This window comes from Malaclemys terrapin, chromosome 7 (assembly GCF_027887155.1).
Source record: "Malaclemys terrapin pileata isolate rMalTer1 chromosome 7, rMalTer1.hap1, whole genome shotgun sequence".
Lineage (NCBI taxonomy): Eukaryota > Metazoa > Chordata > Testudines > Emydidae > Malaclemys > Malaclemys terrapin.
In genome coordinates this window covers 86,009,106-86,025,280 of record NC_071511.1, presented here as the reverse complement: position 1 = coordinate 86,025,280, position 16,175 = coordinate 86,009,106, and the positions used below count along the sequence as shown (strand labels likewise).

The 16,175-nt window shown below is 43.4% G+C and overlaps 1 protein-coding gene across 3 annotated transcripts in view; it reads left to right on the top strand.

Moving 5' to 3' along the window:
- The window catches only part of UNC5B (unc-5 netrin receptor B), a 165,279-nt gene that overhangs the window by 110,793 nt on the left and 38,311 nt on the right, over nucleotides 1–16,175 (top strand). For all 3 annotated transcript variants that reach the window (XM_054034793.1, XM_054034795.1, XM_054034792.1), the window contains exon 2: nucleotides 5,491–5,712. In XM_054034793.1, coding sequence (XP_053890768.1) covers nucleotides 5,491–5,712 — 222 coding nt within the window. The remainder of the gene's footprint in view (nucleotides 1–5,490; nucleotides 5,713–16,175) is intronic.

Genomic DNA, 16,175 nt, shown 5'->3' with positions numbered 1-16,175 from the left:
TACACTGAAGGACACTTATTCATTAAATCCTTCAATCCTCAAGTATTTGAATGTTCATTGCACTGTGTTCAGTTCTTCACAAAAACATAATGCTCTCCTGCCTGTTTCTTCCCCTCCTACCCTGTGATGGCTTGGGGCGTCAGCCGGCAGCCTGGTGTTTGAGTTGGGCAGCAGCTCACAATAGCTCTCCAGGAGGGCATTGTACATCCTAATTATTCTGTGTCCCAGTGCAATTGGTAGGGTGCTGAGAAAATTACAGACCTGCAAATGAAATCAGAGAGGGAATGGCTGGTGGCAGCAGCAGAGAGGGGAAGAGCCCGAAAGAGAGAGAGAGAAGCTAGCTTGGAGTTTAATTCATTGTTTCCAAAAGAGCAGTTAATGGATTATGACAAATTTCTTACTGTTCTCCCTTAGTGTTGTGTTAAAATGGAAATGGAAGGTCAGTTTTCCTAAATGGATTTTAAATGGCTGACCTCGTGTGTTTTTTCACTCGCTGCTTTTCACTCAGGAGGCAACTTGGTCATTTTGCTTTCTTGGTCTGCTTGGCTTTTGTTTTCTTTTTACTTCCTATAACACTTTCAATGTTCCGTGGCCCTCTTTTATACCATAGCTTTTTGCTACGGGTGACTGGGGAGTGGGCTCACTTCAGCATTGCCAGCTTTCAAGATTTTATCACCAATCTGGCAACATTTACTGTGAAGCCCTAGTGCCTGGAGCTGAGAATCTCAACTTCCACTTCCCAGTTGAAAAAAAGATAAGCTTATAACCCTCAGGGTTGCAGAGAAAAGCCTGAAAACTTGACCTGAAAGTTACCTAAAGGCTCTGAAACCAAAAAGTCAATAAAACAACCTTCAAAATTTAAAAATTCATGATTTTTAAAGGGCCTGATTTTGTGATTCGTGAATGCTAGGGGTTTAGTGATTCTTAGTTTACATTTTAGGGCTCATGAAGGTGGTGAACTGGACAGCATTAGAGCTGCATGTAGGGCATGCAGGCAACTCTGCTCAAGCATCTTAAGCCCGACCTGCTACGTCCTATGCTGTTTCCTGGGCACATACAGCTCTGCTGTGGTAGCTCAGTGCTCACCTACATCACCTCTGTTCTGTGTCGCTACTTGGCCTTGCCTGAACACGAGCTACCAATTGTCCCTTTGTGTCAACTTTCGGTATATGTGGATAAATATTCACTAAGATCATACCTGACAAACTCACGACACTTGTGACCAAAATGTCATACCTAAACTCAGGTTTCTAGAGAGGAGACTAATGTATTAAATCTTTGCTCCGCTGTCAAGGGCTCTAGGATCTTGCTTTCTTTATAGCTCTTGATTCCTAAAGCAAATGGCCTGGCTGGAATAGAAGTAGTCACGTTTATGTGCCAGGGAGATTGTGAGTGTGGTGTCCAAGTCCATTACCAATTCAATGGTTTTAGTCATGGAAAAAAAAGTCACTGGTACTTTGGATTATATTTGCAGCTGCTGCAAAACCTCTATTGTTGATCATTCGTGAAATATTGTGATCTCTGTGTTGGAGTGTATAATCTTCTGAGAGGGATGAGCAGGGCATGGGCAGGGGTAGTGGAATGTGAGTGTTATGCAAAAGAAGCGGGAGAGTTGGCTGGTGTGGGGACCACTGGAATCCAAAAAAAGAGCTGTGCCTAAAACCTGAAAAGGCAGGTCTGTGTGATTTATGTTGCGGTCATGGTCAGCTTTCCCAATGCAAGCCCTGCTGGGGTTTTGTTTGGATCATACCAATGCATTCCTTTAGGCTGTGGGATTGGAGGCCCTGGGGCAGTGCCAGACCCTCTGCTCATTCTCACAGAAGGGAACCTGTGAAAAGAGCTGACATGGAGCAGGAGACTGGGAGGAAGATAGTGTGAACAGCCTCCTTTCCATTTCAGCGGCTTGATTTTCTTTAACCCCTTTGGTTCTGATCCATGACTTGTAGGTACATCCTCCAAGCACCCTCCTTCAGAGTAGCCTCAAATGTCTTGTGTCCTGATAATGCGTTCACATTGCTGTTTGGGCAATGATGAGGTGGCTCTGACATGAAGTGCCTGCCCCAACTCCTGGATTTATCGTGTGTTTTCCCTAGTGCAAGTACCTCCACCCAGCAAGAATTGCAGGATTAGTGTGACTTTGGAGTGCTAGGGTGCCAGTGACACACTATGGATGCCCTGGGTCTGGTTAGCAGCAGCATGGCTGTGGGTCAGAGGCACTTGGCTGAGTCATATGTTGCTCATGGCTCCAATGAAGGGTGAAAGAGCAGGCTTCTGTTGGAGCACAGAACATGTCAGAAGTACATTTAATTTATAATCTAGTGACGAATGTTCTCTGGATTCTTAATATTTGTTTTTTCTTCTCTGAGGGCCTCCAATCTCTTTCATAACCAGAGAGATATTCCCCATTCCCTTCCCTTAAGGTACACATTGTATCAGCCTTGCTTCCAGGGGATGAGGTCAATATATGCAACTTCTCCTGAGCCGGTAAATGCCCCTCTGTGTATTAGCCAGAGGACATCACTATAGTGTGATTAAAAGGGCTCCCTTCCTCTACAGGCACTGGCCCTCTGTAGGGCTCACAGCCTTGAACTGGTCCAGGAGCGAGGCACCCAAACTTGGGTCTCCTTTGATGCCTAAAGGCTAGTAGGCTGGCCCCTGTTGGATTCTGTTTCCACCATTTGTATGTGACACACTGAAAGTTACTGAGAGCTGCCCTTGTTGTCAGCAGTGAAAACAAGCACTTCCCCACTCACATGGTGAAGGTGTCTGAGAGAGAAGAAAGGGAAAGGCTGCCGCAGAGCAGAGAAGCATGAGGGATAAACAGGGGAAGGACAAAATCTGGAAGAAAATAATCATTTTCAGGCTTCTAAGAGGGTATGGCAAACTGTGTGGAGCTGGCGGTGATATTTTACATAAGAATGGCCACACTGAGTCAGACTAATGGGGCTTCTAAGAGGGTATGGCAAACTGTGTGGAGTGGAAGTAGTGGCAGTGAAGTAGTTGGCAGTGATATTTTACATAAGAACGGCCACACTGGTTCAGACTAATAGTCCGTCTAGCCCAGTATCCTGTGTTCTGACAATGATTGGTGCCAGATACTTCAGAGGGAATGAATAGAAGAGGGCAATTATCAAGTGATCCATCCCCCTGTTTTCACTTCTGGTAGTCAGAGGCACCCAGATCATGGGATTGCATCCCTGACCATCTTGGCTAATAGCCATTATGAAATTATCTAATTCTTTTTTAAAACCATTTATACTTTTGGCTTCACAACATCCCCTGGCAATGAATTTCACAGGTTGACTGCATTATGTGAAGAAGTACTTCTTTTAAACCTGTTGCCTATTAATTTCCTTGGGTGACCCTTGGTTCTTTTGTTACGTGAAGGGGCAAATAACACTTCCTTATTCACTTGTTCCAAACCATTCAGGATTTTATAGACCTCCATCATATCCCCCCTTAATCATCTCTTTTCTAAGCCAAAGCGTCCCAGTCTTTTTAATCTCTTCTCATATGGAAGCTGATCCAAACCCCTAATCATTTTTGTTGCCTTTCTCTGTACCTTTTCCAGTTCTAATAAACCTTTTTTGAGATGGGGCGATGAGAACTGCATGTGATATTCAAGATGTGGGCATACCGTGGATTTATATAGTGGCATTATGATATTTTCTGTCTTATTATTGATCCATTTCCTAATGGTTCCTATCATTCTGTTAGTGTTTTTTGTTTGTTTTGTTTTACTGCTGCTGCACATTGAGTGGATGTTTTCAGAGAACTATCCACAATGACTCCAAAATCTTTCATGAGTGGAAACAGTTAATTTAGACCTCATCATTTTGTGTGTATAGTTGAGATTATGTTTTCCAATGTGCATTACTTTGCATTTATCAACATTGAATTTTATCTGCCATTTTCTTGCCCAATCACCCACTTTTGTGAGATCCTTTTGTAACACTTCCCAGTCTGCTTTGGGCTTAACTATCTTAAGTAATTTTGTATCATCTGCAAATTTTGCCACCTTGCTGTTTGCCCCTTTTTCCAGATCATTTTTGAATATGTTTAATAGCACTGATCCTACTACAGATCCTTGGGGGAGCCCACTATTTGCCTCTCATATTGTGAAAAATGACAATATATTCCTACCCTTTGTTTCCTATCTTAACTTGTTACTGACCCACGAGAGGACCTTCCCTCTTATCCCATGACTTCTTACTTTGCTTAAGAGCCTTTGGTGTGGGACCTCGTCAAAGACTTTCTGAAAGTCCAAGTACAGCAACTCCTCACTTAACGTTGTAGTTATGTTCCTGGAAAATGCAACTTTAAATGAAACGATGTTAAGCGAATCCAATCTCCCCATAAGAATGAATGTAAATGAGGGGGTTAGGTTCCAGGGAAATTTTTTTTCACCAGACAAAAGACTATCTATCTATCTATCTATAGTCACACACACACACACACACACACACACACAGTATAAGTTTTAAACAAATAATTTAATACTGGTACACAGTGATGATGATTGTGAAGCTTGGTTGAGGTGGAGGAGTCAGAGAGTGGGATATTTCCCTTACTGCTAAATGATGAACTAGCAATTGGCTGAGCCCTCAAGGGTTAACTCTCTCACTCTGCAAGGCAGCAGGAATGGAGGGAGGGGAGACAATTGCAGAGACACATGGTATGTGTAAGAGAGAGAGATGCGCATTTCCCCTTTAAGTACACTGCCTTGTTAATTAGATCAGCTTGCTGAGACCACAGCTGCTGCCAGCAAGCTCCCTCCATCCTGAGCCCTGTTGTGTATTCCCCCTGCTCTATGGAAGATGGGGTAAGCGGGGTGCAGGAGCAGGGGGGAGGGGGACACCCTGACATTAGCCCCTCTCTTCTTTTCCTCTCCCCTGCACAGCAAGCAGGAGTCTCAGGGAGCAGCTCCAAGGCATAGGGCAGGAGCAGCACATGGCAGTGGGGGGAGGGACAGCTGAACTGCAGGCAGCTGCTGCACAGGGAACTTAGGGGAGTGGGGAGCTGATGGGGGGCTGCCGGTCCACCCTGGTTCCAAGCCCCCACCAGCTAGCTGCAACGGGCTGCTCTTCCTGCAAGCAGTGGACAAAGCAGGCAGCTGCCAAACGACGTTAGAAGGGAGCATTGCACAACTTTAAATGAGCATGTTCCCTAATTGATCAGCAACGTAACAACAAAACATATTTTAACCGGGACGACTTTAAGTGGGGAGTTACTGTACACTATATCCACGGGATCACCCTTGTCTTATCCACATGCTTGTTGACACCCTTAAAGAATTCGAATAGATTGGTGAGGCATGATTTCCCTTTACAAAAGGTGTGTTCACCCTTCCCCAACATATTATGTGCATGTATGTGATAATTCTTAAATAAAGAGCTTATTGGTTTAGACTCTGGTTACGCTAGTGGAAGCATTTGTGGAGCATGCTCTGTAGGAGTAACTGTTTTCCTGACTCTCTCTCTTTCCTTGCAGGGATTGAGTACGGTGATGTGCTTCCAGATTCCTTCCCATCAGCCCCTGCAGAGACCCTCCCCCATTTCCTACTGGAGCCACAAGATGCATACATTGTAAAGAACAAACCTGTGGAGCTGATCTGCAGAGCCAACCCAGCCACTCAGATTTACTTCAAGTGCAATGGCGAGTGGGTCAATCAGAATGACCATCTCACTAAGGAGAGCCTGGATGAGGTGACTGGTAAGAAACCATTGCAGACCCGACTCTCTTTTTACCCCGTTCCTCCCCTCCCCCCCTTCTCTTTCTTTGCTGACTTTCTCTCTCCTCTGCCACTTCATCTGTCTACTCCCTCTCTCTTTTTAAGGCTCTGTAGTGTACCACACAGTGGTATTTAAAGAACATTACTGTGCAGGCATGCTTGAAAAGGAGGAATAACTGGATCCCTTTCCACTTTGGATGAGGAACAGTATTACTGCCTCCTTTCAGCATCGCCTGACAGGATGGGTCCCCTTTAGAAGTGTTTTGTAAGCTCCTTCTCTAGTTCCACAGTCCGATTTTGCAAGTTCAAGGAAGACCTTCCCACCATGTAAGAGATAATTTCCTCTCCCTCCTTGTTGCCTACTCCATCCATACATTTGTAGACTGATATAATGCCTCCCTAGTATGCCTTGTTTGGTCAAGCTATGTGCATTTTACTTTGTCTAATTTTCCTTCAGGCCACTGAAGATTTTTTGTTAGTCTTTAGTAAAGTCTGTGACTGAAGTGTCCATGTGTGAATGCAATATTGGAGGAGCATTCACACCAGAGCCAAAGAGAACAGGAGTGTGATCACCCATTCTCTGTGCTGTGAAGTGTCCTCATGTGCCACCCAGAATCGAATTGATCTTTTCTGCTGCCAGATCCTGCTGCAAGCTCATGGCTAATTTGTTGTATACTATTGCCCAGAAATCTGTCTCAGAATTTACCACTTTCTAGTTTTCTTCCTCCCACTGTATATCTCTGTTTGAGATTATTTCCCCCCAGATATATTAGCTTGTATTTTTCCAATTCATATGATCATTTCCTGTCCATGGGTCCAAACTGTCTAGGTCACTTTTATGTGATTTCTCTGTCTTCACTGCTATTCACAGCTCTTCTCAATTTTGTATTATCTGTGACTTTTAGTAGAAGAGCTGTCCCTGATGAGGTTCAACAAGGACAAGTGCAGAGTCCTGCACTTAGGACGGAAGAATCCCATGCACTGCTACAGACTAGGGACCGAATGGCTAGGTAGCAGTTCTGCAGAAAAGGACCTAGAGGGTCACAGTGGACGAGAAGCTGGATATGAGTCAACAGTGTGCTCTTGTTGCCAAGAAGGCTAACGGCATTTTGGGCTGTATAAGTAGGGGCATTGCCAGCAGATCGAGGAACATGATCGTTCCCATTTATTCGACATTGGTGAGGCCTCATCTGGAATACTGTGTCCAGTTTTGGGCCCCACACTACAAGAAGGATGTGGAAAAATTGGAAAGAGTCCAACGGAGGGCAACAAAAATGATTAGGGGTCTGGAACACATGACTTATGAGGAGAGGCTGAGGGAACTGGGATTGTTTAGTCTCCAGAAGAGAAGAATGAGGGGAGATTTGATAGCAGCCTTCAACTACCTGAAGGGGGGTTCCGAAGAGGATGGAGCTCGGCTGTTCTCAGTGGTGGCAGATGACAGAACAAGGAGCAATGGTCTCAAGTTGCAGTGGGGGAGGTCTAGGTTGGATATTAGGAAAAACTATTTCACTAGGAGGGTGGTGAAACACTGGAATGCGTTACCTAGGGAGGTGGTGGGTCTCCTTCCTTGAAGGTTTTTAAGGCCCAGCTTGACAAAGCCCTGGCTGGGATGATTTAATTGGGAATTGGTCCTGCTTTGAGCAGGGGGTTGGACTAGATGACCTCTTGAGGTCCCTTCCAACCCTGATATTCTATGATTCCCTCCAACTTTGTTGATGAGGATATTAAATAAGACTGGACCTATCAAACTCCCTTGCGGTACCCCACTGAGAAGCAATTTATCAACATGTTAAAACAGTTGCTTCTTGGAACGGCTAGTTCTAGAGAACACAAAAGGAGACAGTGTTCCCAACTTAGTTGTATGTAACCCACAGGAGTTCAGTCAAGAAGTAGCTATAGTTGAGCCACTTAATAATAGTGACCACAATGTAATTAAGTTCAATACCCTTGTGGGAGGAATCATACCAGCATGGCTTTTTTAGATGAAAATTGTTCCTCTCCAAGCTACAAAACAGTGTTGATAAAGGAGAACTATTAGATATAATTTAGTTGGACTATCAGAAAGCACTTCACAGGAGGTGGTTGAGAAAACTAAGTAGTCGGGGTAAGGCGTAGAATACTGACATGGATTAGAAAGTGGCTGAGACAGAAACCAAGAGCAGGAATAAATGGTCAGTTTTTAGCATGGCAAACGGTAAACAGTGGCGTGCCCCAAGGATCCATACTCGGACCTGTTCTGTTTGATCAGAGAAGGTTGGAAGATTTTTGGTTGGGATTTTTCAAGGAGCCTCAGGAAGGCCTGCAATACCCATTCAGTTTCAATGGGATTTGGGTGCCTAACTCCCTTAATCTCTTTTGAAAAATTCAGCCTTTGGCAAAATGCCTTTCTGATAGAAAAGTGGTGCAAAATTCTCAGCAAAAATGTCAGATTTCAGAGAAGCAGCCGTGTTAGTCTGTATCCGCAAAAAGAACAGGAGTACTTGTGGCACCTTAGAGACTAACAAATTTATTTGAGCATAAGCTTTCGTGGGCTACAGCCCACTTAAGGGGCCGGCAGCTGGGACCCCAGACCGGAGGTGCAGGTGGGAATGTGTGTGTGTGTGTGTGTGTGCAGGAGCTGCCGTTTGGTGCTCAGGGTGGGGGTGGGGATGTGTGAGGGGGTGCAAGAGTCAGGGCATTGGGTGTGGGGGGGCTGGGTATATGTGGGGGTGCAGGAGTCAGAACGGGGGCTGGAGGTGTGTGAGGGAGTGCAGGGATCAGGGCAGAGGGCTGGGTGTGGGGGGGGGTTCAGAGGTCAGGGCAGAGAGCTGGGGTGCTCAGCTCGTGGGGGTGCTCACAGCAGGGGGCTGGAGGGGATATGCCCCATTCCCATCCCTTTCCCTAGGGCCCCGTCCCCACCTCTTCTCTCTCCCTCCCCCTTGCAAGGGCGATCAGCTGATCGGCAGGAGGGAGGGGGAGGGGCAGGGGCAGGAAAGCACCATGCTGGGAGAAGAAGCAGGGGAGGGGGGAGCTTGGCTGCTGGCATGACCAAGCTTCTGCCTCCTGCTCCTGCAGGAGAAATCGGTGGGCGGGGGGGAGGGGGAGGGGGAGCTGAGTGGGGCCAGGACCCCGGCAGGCAGCAGCGTGCCATCAAAAATCAGCTCACGTGCCGTCTTTGGCACATGTGCCGCAGGTTGCTGACCCCTGCTCTAACCACCAGACATTCCTTCCTCTCTAATTGAACATATTCACTAATGGTCTGGAACAGGCTGAACAAGTAGGTGGCAAACTTTGCAGATGACACAACTTTATTTGTGATAGTCAATCTAGAGAGCTCTGAGGAACTTCAGAAGGACCTAACAAAGCTGGGTGAATGGATGGCATAATGTCAGATGAAATTCACTGTTGACAAAGACGCGTTGGAAGCAACAACGTGAATTACTCACACACTTTGCTGAGTTCTAAATTAAATGGAATCACACAGGAAAAAAAGCTAGGGGTCAGCTCATTGAAAAGCTTTGTTCCGTGTGCAGTGGCAACCAAAAAAGCCAACAGGATGCTTAGAGAATAGGATAGAAAAGAATATTGAGACTTTTATAATGCCATTATATAAATCCTTGGTATCACCCTCACCTGGAATACTCTATTCAGTTTTGCCAACCCTATATCAAACAAGGTAAAGCAGAAATACAAAGGGGTTCAGAGGCTGGCAATGAAAATGATTACAGGCAGGGAAAAAAATTGGATGAAGAGAGATTGGAAAGATCAAGATTTTTGTTTAGAGAGAAAGCGAACGAGAAAGGGAGATTATACAAAATAATGGCTGGTCTAAAGAAGGTAGGTCAGGCACTGGCATTTATCTTTCTCATAATCCAGGAATGAGGGGACATTTAATGAAATTGAAAGGCATTTAAAACTGATAAAAAGAAAATACACAACACATAATCAATCCTCAGGACTCATTGGTGAAGGGTATCAGAGGCCAAGAGCTTAGTCAGATTCAAAAAACAATTAGATCTTTAATGGATAGTGAGAATGTTCATAGGTAGAATTTAAAATGTATATAAGTGATATCAACCCTCTCATGCTCAGAGCATAAATCAACCAGTAGCTGCCTGGACTAGGAAAAATGTATCTTATGGGCATATTATTCCATAATTGTCCATTATTGGATTTTTTGCACTTTCTTCTGAAATCCTCATGGTTCCGGTCACTGTCAGAGACAGGATAATGAACTGGTTGAATTATTGCTCTGACATAATTAAATGATTTGCTAAAATTTAAATATTTTACATCTACCCCTCTCTTCATCACTAATTTTGTAACTGTGTCCTGAAAAAAAATAACAATCAAGTTTCTCTTATAAGTTATGGGTCTATATAAGCCCATGGATGTGGTGAAGTGATCATCACTTGAAGTCTTTAAATCAAGATGGAATATCTTTGAAAGATATGCTCTAGCTCAAACAGAAGTTACGGGGTTGATGCAAAAGTTATAGGTTGGGGTTCTTTGGCCTGAGTTGTGCAGGGGATCAGACTGGATGACCATAATGGTCCCTTCTGGCCTTAAAATCTATTAATAATGTCTATTGTTCATGATCCCATTAGCCCCTAGATAATGATTCCCCCCCCAATATTTTTACCAGTACTTTACTAACAGCACAGTAATTACCAGGCCCACTCTTCTTTGTTTTTAAAATATCAGCATTATAGTTTCTTATCTCCAGGCAATCAGTACCTCCCAAAGTTTCCATTAAAAAGCAACAGAGGGTCCTGTGGCACCTTTAAGACTAACAGAAGTATTGGGAGCATAAGCTTTTGTGGGTAAGAACCTCACTTCTTCAGATGCAAGTAATGGAAATTTCCAGAGGCAGGTATAAATCAGTATGGAGATAACGAGGTTAGTTCAATCAGGGAGGGTGAGGTGCTCTGCTGGCAGTTGAGGTGTGAACACCAAGGGAGGAGAAACTGCTTCTCTAGTTGGATAGCCATTCACAGTCTATGTTTAAGTTTCCATTAGTTTTCAAAATCAAATGTCAGTGGTACATGACATCTGGGTCAGCTGATTTGTGCATGTTCACATTTATAAGTATTTCATTCACCTGCCTGTTATGAAGAGCTTCTTAATTGTGTCAATGTTTTCCTGTTCCATCATCCTCATATCATCACCATCTAGTTTTAACTGGGAGGTCACTCAGTTCTGTGAGTTCTTGCTTGGTTGCCTTTCCAAAACTACTCTGTAAAGGGAAGACTGTTTATTGAAACCTGAGATATTTGAGCAGTTCTTCATGAAGCCACTTTTCCTGTTCCTTGCATTTTTCTTTTCCTGAGGATTTGCAGTCCGCTATTCCCTACTTACACTCTTCCTACAGGATTCCCCTGTCACTTTCTATTCTACTGAATTTGAATACGCCTTCCAGTCGCACCTTATTCACTATGTCCCAGATTTTAAAAGGTATTGAGGCATTGCTGCATTCAGCATTGTAATGCCTAACTGATTTAGGAGCCAAAATCTCATTTTCAAAAGTGATTTTAGGCACTTAGGAGCCAAAATTCCATTGATAAGCAATGGGATTAGGATACCTAAGGGTGTAAATCACTTTTGAAAGTGGAATTTAGGCTCCTAAATTAGTTAGGCATTACAATGCTGAGTGCAGGAATGCGCAAATACCTTTAAAAATCTGAACCTAGATTTCCTAATAAATGCACTCAAGATTCCTTACTTATCTTGCATGCCGTCTTTACAAGTTGCAGGTCAGCCCCATAAAAATTAGGATAGTTGTGCCAATTTTGGGATGGGTGGCTGCTTTGAAGGGAGGTATATCACAAGTCAGACATCTCGTTAAACCCTCTCCTTCTGGATTCATGCAGGGCAGCTATCTCCCCCAGCTGGGGATTACCCGGAGAAGGTGTGTGGGGATGAAGTAGAGTTGTTGTTCTATCATAAGTGATGAGTGATTGTAGGAAGGAAAAATGCTTGTTCCTGAGCAGTTAGTTTTTGTTTTTGTTTGCGGTGTTCAGTTTTCTATCTAGAATGAACGTATAACTATAATTAAAGTGTCCATTAAGGAAATCCGTGCTGCACTGTTGAACTTCTGCAAAAGTCCATATGAAATGGGTAAATTTATTTAATTAGTATCTAAATTACCAGTATGAATATCAAATGAATTCAGGATGGCAGGAGGCTTTACGTTTCCAGGAGGCTAGTTGCTGCGTACTGCTATAATTCCAGCTGTGTGACCATCATACTAGCTAAAGGAGCCAAATGTCAGGTGTGATTCAGAGGTGGTAGAGCCAAGGGGCAATGCAAAGGAGTTTAGTGAAGCTAGGGAGATAGGCACCTTATATGAGCAAGGGTGTGATAACAAACTAAACCTTCTAATAAAGGTAACAGTGCATGGAGCTGTACGCAACATTTAGAGCAGCGAATGCTGTAGTAACTATGTGTTTTATATCTGTAACTAGCTGGCAGTGCTTTCTGGGGTTTATAATTCCATCATGGATCTTTGCTCAGAGTTGGAACTTTACATACCACAGAAAATAGAGAAGCTGGTTGTCTCCAGTGATTCTTCTATGCTCTGCTGTTCAAAAAGGGGCTTCATTTTCTCAAGTGGAAATGTGCAGAATCTTTAGTTCAGAAGGTGGGTGGTTACCTTGGAGAGAAAAATGCAGCTAAAAAGCCCACCAAGAGCGATTTCATTGTAGTAAGGTGGTGACTTCTTGTGGCTTCACTCCTGTTGGAAGTAATGACACGTGGTGACTGCTTGCTTTTAACGGGTACTCCCTACATGTTGCTGAAGTAGTGGCCACCTTTCTGAGGCCATGAGCAGCTTTCCACAGTTACTGGGCAGACTGCACCTTTGACTGCTCCCGGTCTTTCTGAGCGCACGCCCTCTAAATGTCAGGTCTGTAGCAGTCACCTGTCTCTGGGAATGGAATCCGCGCAGGGAGCTGGACTAGAGCTCTCGAGGTCCTGTCCACCCCTGTATTTCTGTCATTCTCCCACTCTGACTGACTGGGCCCTGGATTGCATTCTCCTGTGCATTAAGCATGAGTTGCTTCAGTAAGTCTGACTTATGTCCAGACCCTGCAGCTCTGTTCCCTCCGGGGCAATGACAGTGGTAACTGGTGACCAAACAGCCTCCTTAAATCCACTTACTTATTTAGAACAAAAGCATTTTGGAGAAAACATATCATAAAAACGATATAATGGACTATACACATGTCTTAAGCTTACCAGGTATATAACCATCTTCCACAGGGGGACCTTGGTTGGACTCACTCCATGCAGACTTCTCCCTAGAGCCTCTCAGTTTCAGCCCTGTGCCCTGTCAGAGCTCTCTGACAACTCCCTGGATAGCCCCTGGTAACTTACCCTCCCGCCCCCACTTGGCAGGAATCAAGTCACTTTAACTCTTTATAGCCCTTTGATCTGGTAATTCCATGCTATGGCAAAACAAGGTTTGCAGCTGGTTTAGACAGGATCTTGAAGTTAACGCTTTGCCCCATTGTCTTGCAAGTATGTGCTTAGACATTCTTATCTGGGAAGCCATTACATGGCCTTCATGCATTGGACCCTACTGAATTTGAGATTATGGATATATAATAAACAGTCCACTTCCCCCAGTATAAATTAGATTGATCTGTTACATAGAAAATTCAAATAACCCCAATATACAATAACTTCCTCCTACTGACTAGTTACCTATAGTGTTCATAAAATTGTTACATCTCAATGTTCATAACATGGGAAATAGTGGCCATTTTGAGTAAGGGAGTGTTGTTGATATAATGGAAAACATAGGGAAACATTGCTAATAACTTTGCTTAATTAGAACCTAATTTCTTCAAAGGCATATTTGAAGGCGTTTGGCAATGAGTTTTAGCTATATGAAAAGTCTGAAGGATAAAAAACTTTCATTTATGAGCAAAAGGGGTCTGGAAAATGTTCTCACGTTGGGGAAAATTTTCTTAAAACCCCCATTTCTTATAATTTTAACTCATAAATGCAGTAACAGATTTAGTTGACAGTCCTCAGAAAATTCAATCTTCACTCACAGATTAGGTGCTGTAAATTTGGGGAGAAAACATTTGTTCTTCACTGAGATTGAATTGCAACTATAAGTGGAAAAACTGAATCCAACTTTCATATAGAGGCAATACTGAACCTCTGTAAGAAAACTATAGGCAGCTGGCTTATCTGACCAGCAGCCATCCTGAGAAAAGAAGCTAAAATCAAGATGGCCTACTTTGCTAACAGTATGCATATCAGGTGTCCAATATGCATTGATAGAACAACTACAAAGGGGAGAGGGGTCACAAAATTGCCCATTTCAACTTAACATAGTAAAGTTTGATTCCCTTAACACAATGTCCTTAGCTACAGATCAGAAATATGGGCTTTGAATAATAACTTTTATGACAAATTTTGTTGATGTAAACATACTTTAAAAGTGTTGTAGTTTATCTTACTATATTTTATGTGGAAAAAATGAAAATAAGCCAAATCAGAGAATAATAATTCAGACAGAAAATAGGTAACATCTGTACTAGCAGCCATGCTAGAAAGTGGCTCTCCATTTAAATGGCCATGGGGAGCAAGACATATGAGTGTTAACTTTGCACTGCTAAGATGCATAAACTCGCCTTGGTCCCAATTGTCTTGTTCAACTTGATTGTTTACTGTTCTAACATGGCAGTTTAAAGCTATAACCCCTCTTTATGTGGTTAAACAATTCAGCCAAGATTTTCACAAATGATTAGTGATTTGGGGCTATCTGACTTCTTGGGTGCCCAACTGAGATATTGTAAAGGGCTGATTTTTCAGAAAGCGCTGAGCACCGCCCTCTGAAAATCAGATCCCTTTGAAGTGTGTAAAGAATCTTGGCATCCAAAATATGAGTCACTTCTGAAAATCTTGGCTTTTTTTTTTCTTCCCTAAACTTTCTTTTTTTCCCATGGGAAATCTTTTTTGTTTGTTTCTAGTGTCTCATTTTTTCTATAGAAAAGTGATTACAAATAAAGTAATTTCTAATTGCATTGATGGAAATAAATTAACCAAAATTTTAATTAACAAAATATACAACTGCACATGGCTTTGAAGTCTGTGCCTTTAAAATGCAAGGCTAGCACATGATCTATTAAGTTACACAGACTTTGCTAGACCACTAGGCAACCCTTCAGGTTTCCATCTTGTTCTGTCAATGCAATAGAAATATATTAAGGAATGGAAAGAGTTATAAAAAGGGCACTATACATTTTGAACAAAGCGCGTTCCTCAGTTCATACTAAAGCCATGTCTACACTACCACTTATGTTGCCAAAACTTATATCGCTCAGATGTATGAAAAAAACCCACCAACAACCCCTGAGTGACATAAGTTTTGCCAGCGAAAGCACTCGTGTGCATGGCACTATATCGGCAGGAGACACTCTCCCACTGACATAGTTACCGCCACTCATTTAGGTGGTTTTATTATGTCGACGGGAGAGCTCTCTCCCATCGGCAGAGTGGCTACACGAGTGATCTTAGAGAGGGATACATGTATGGAATATGTTGTGAAAGATAGGAAATCATTCCCTGTTTTGTTCCTTCAACAATAGATATGAGGACGAGAATGTTCTATATGTTTCTCCATGGGTGGGACACCTACTAAAATAACACCTTTCCTTTATTTTTTAATGTGATGTAGATGTGACTAGGTTTGTACAAAAACACAGAAAGGCTAAGGCAGGGGTACGCAACCTATGGCACGCGTGCCGAAGGTGGCACGCAAGCTGATTTTCAGTGGCACTCACACTGCCCGGGTCCTGGCCACCGGTTCGGGGGGCTCTGCATTTTAATTTAATTTTAAATGACGCTTCTTAAACATTTTAAAAACCTTATTTACTCTACATACAGCAATAGTTTAGTTATATATTATAGACTTAGGGCAGGTCTTCACTACGGGGAGGGGTCGATTTAAGATGCGCAAATTCAGCTATGCGAATAGCGTAGCTGAATTCGACGTATTGGAGCCGACTTACCCCGCTGTGAGGACGGCGGCAAAATTGATCTCCGCGGCTCCCCGTCGACGGTGCTTACTCCCACCTCCGCTGGTGGAATAAGCGCGTTGATTCGTGGATCGATTGTCGCGTCCCGACGAGACGCGATAATTCGATCCCCGAGAGATCGATTTCTACCCGCCGATTCAGGCGGGTAGTGTAGACCTAGCCTTATAGAAAGAAACCTTCTAAAAACGTTAAAATGTATTACTGGCACGTGAAACCTTAAATTAGAGTGAATAAATGAAAACTCGGCACACCACTTCTGAAAGGTTGCCGACCCCTGGGCTAAGGTATCAGTGCCTGGTATTGTTGAGGCAATAAAACAGATTCCTTAGTCTATACAGATAGTAACTGGGGATTTATTTTAAACAAGACCAAATTCTGATAGTGACTCCTCATATAAGTTATCACACCCT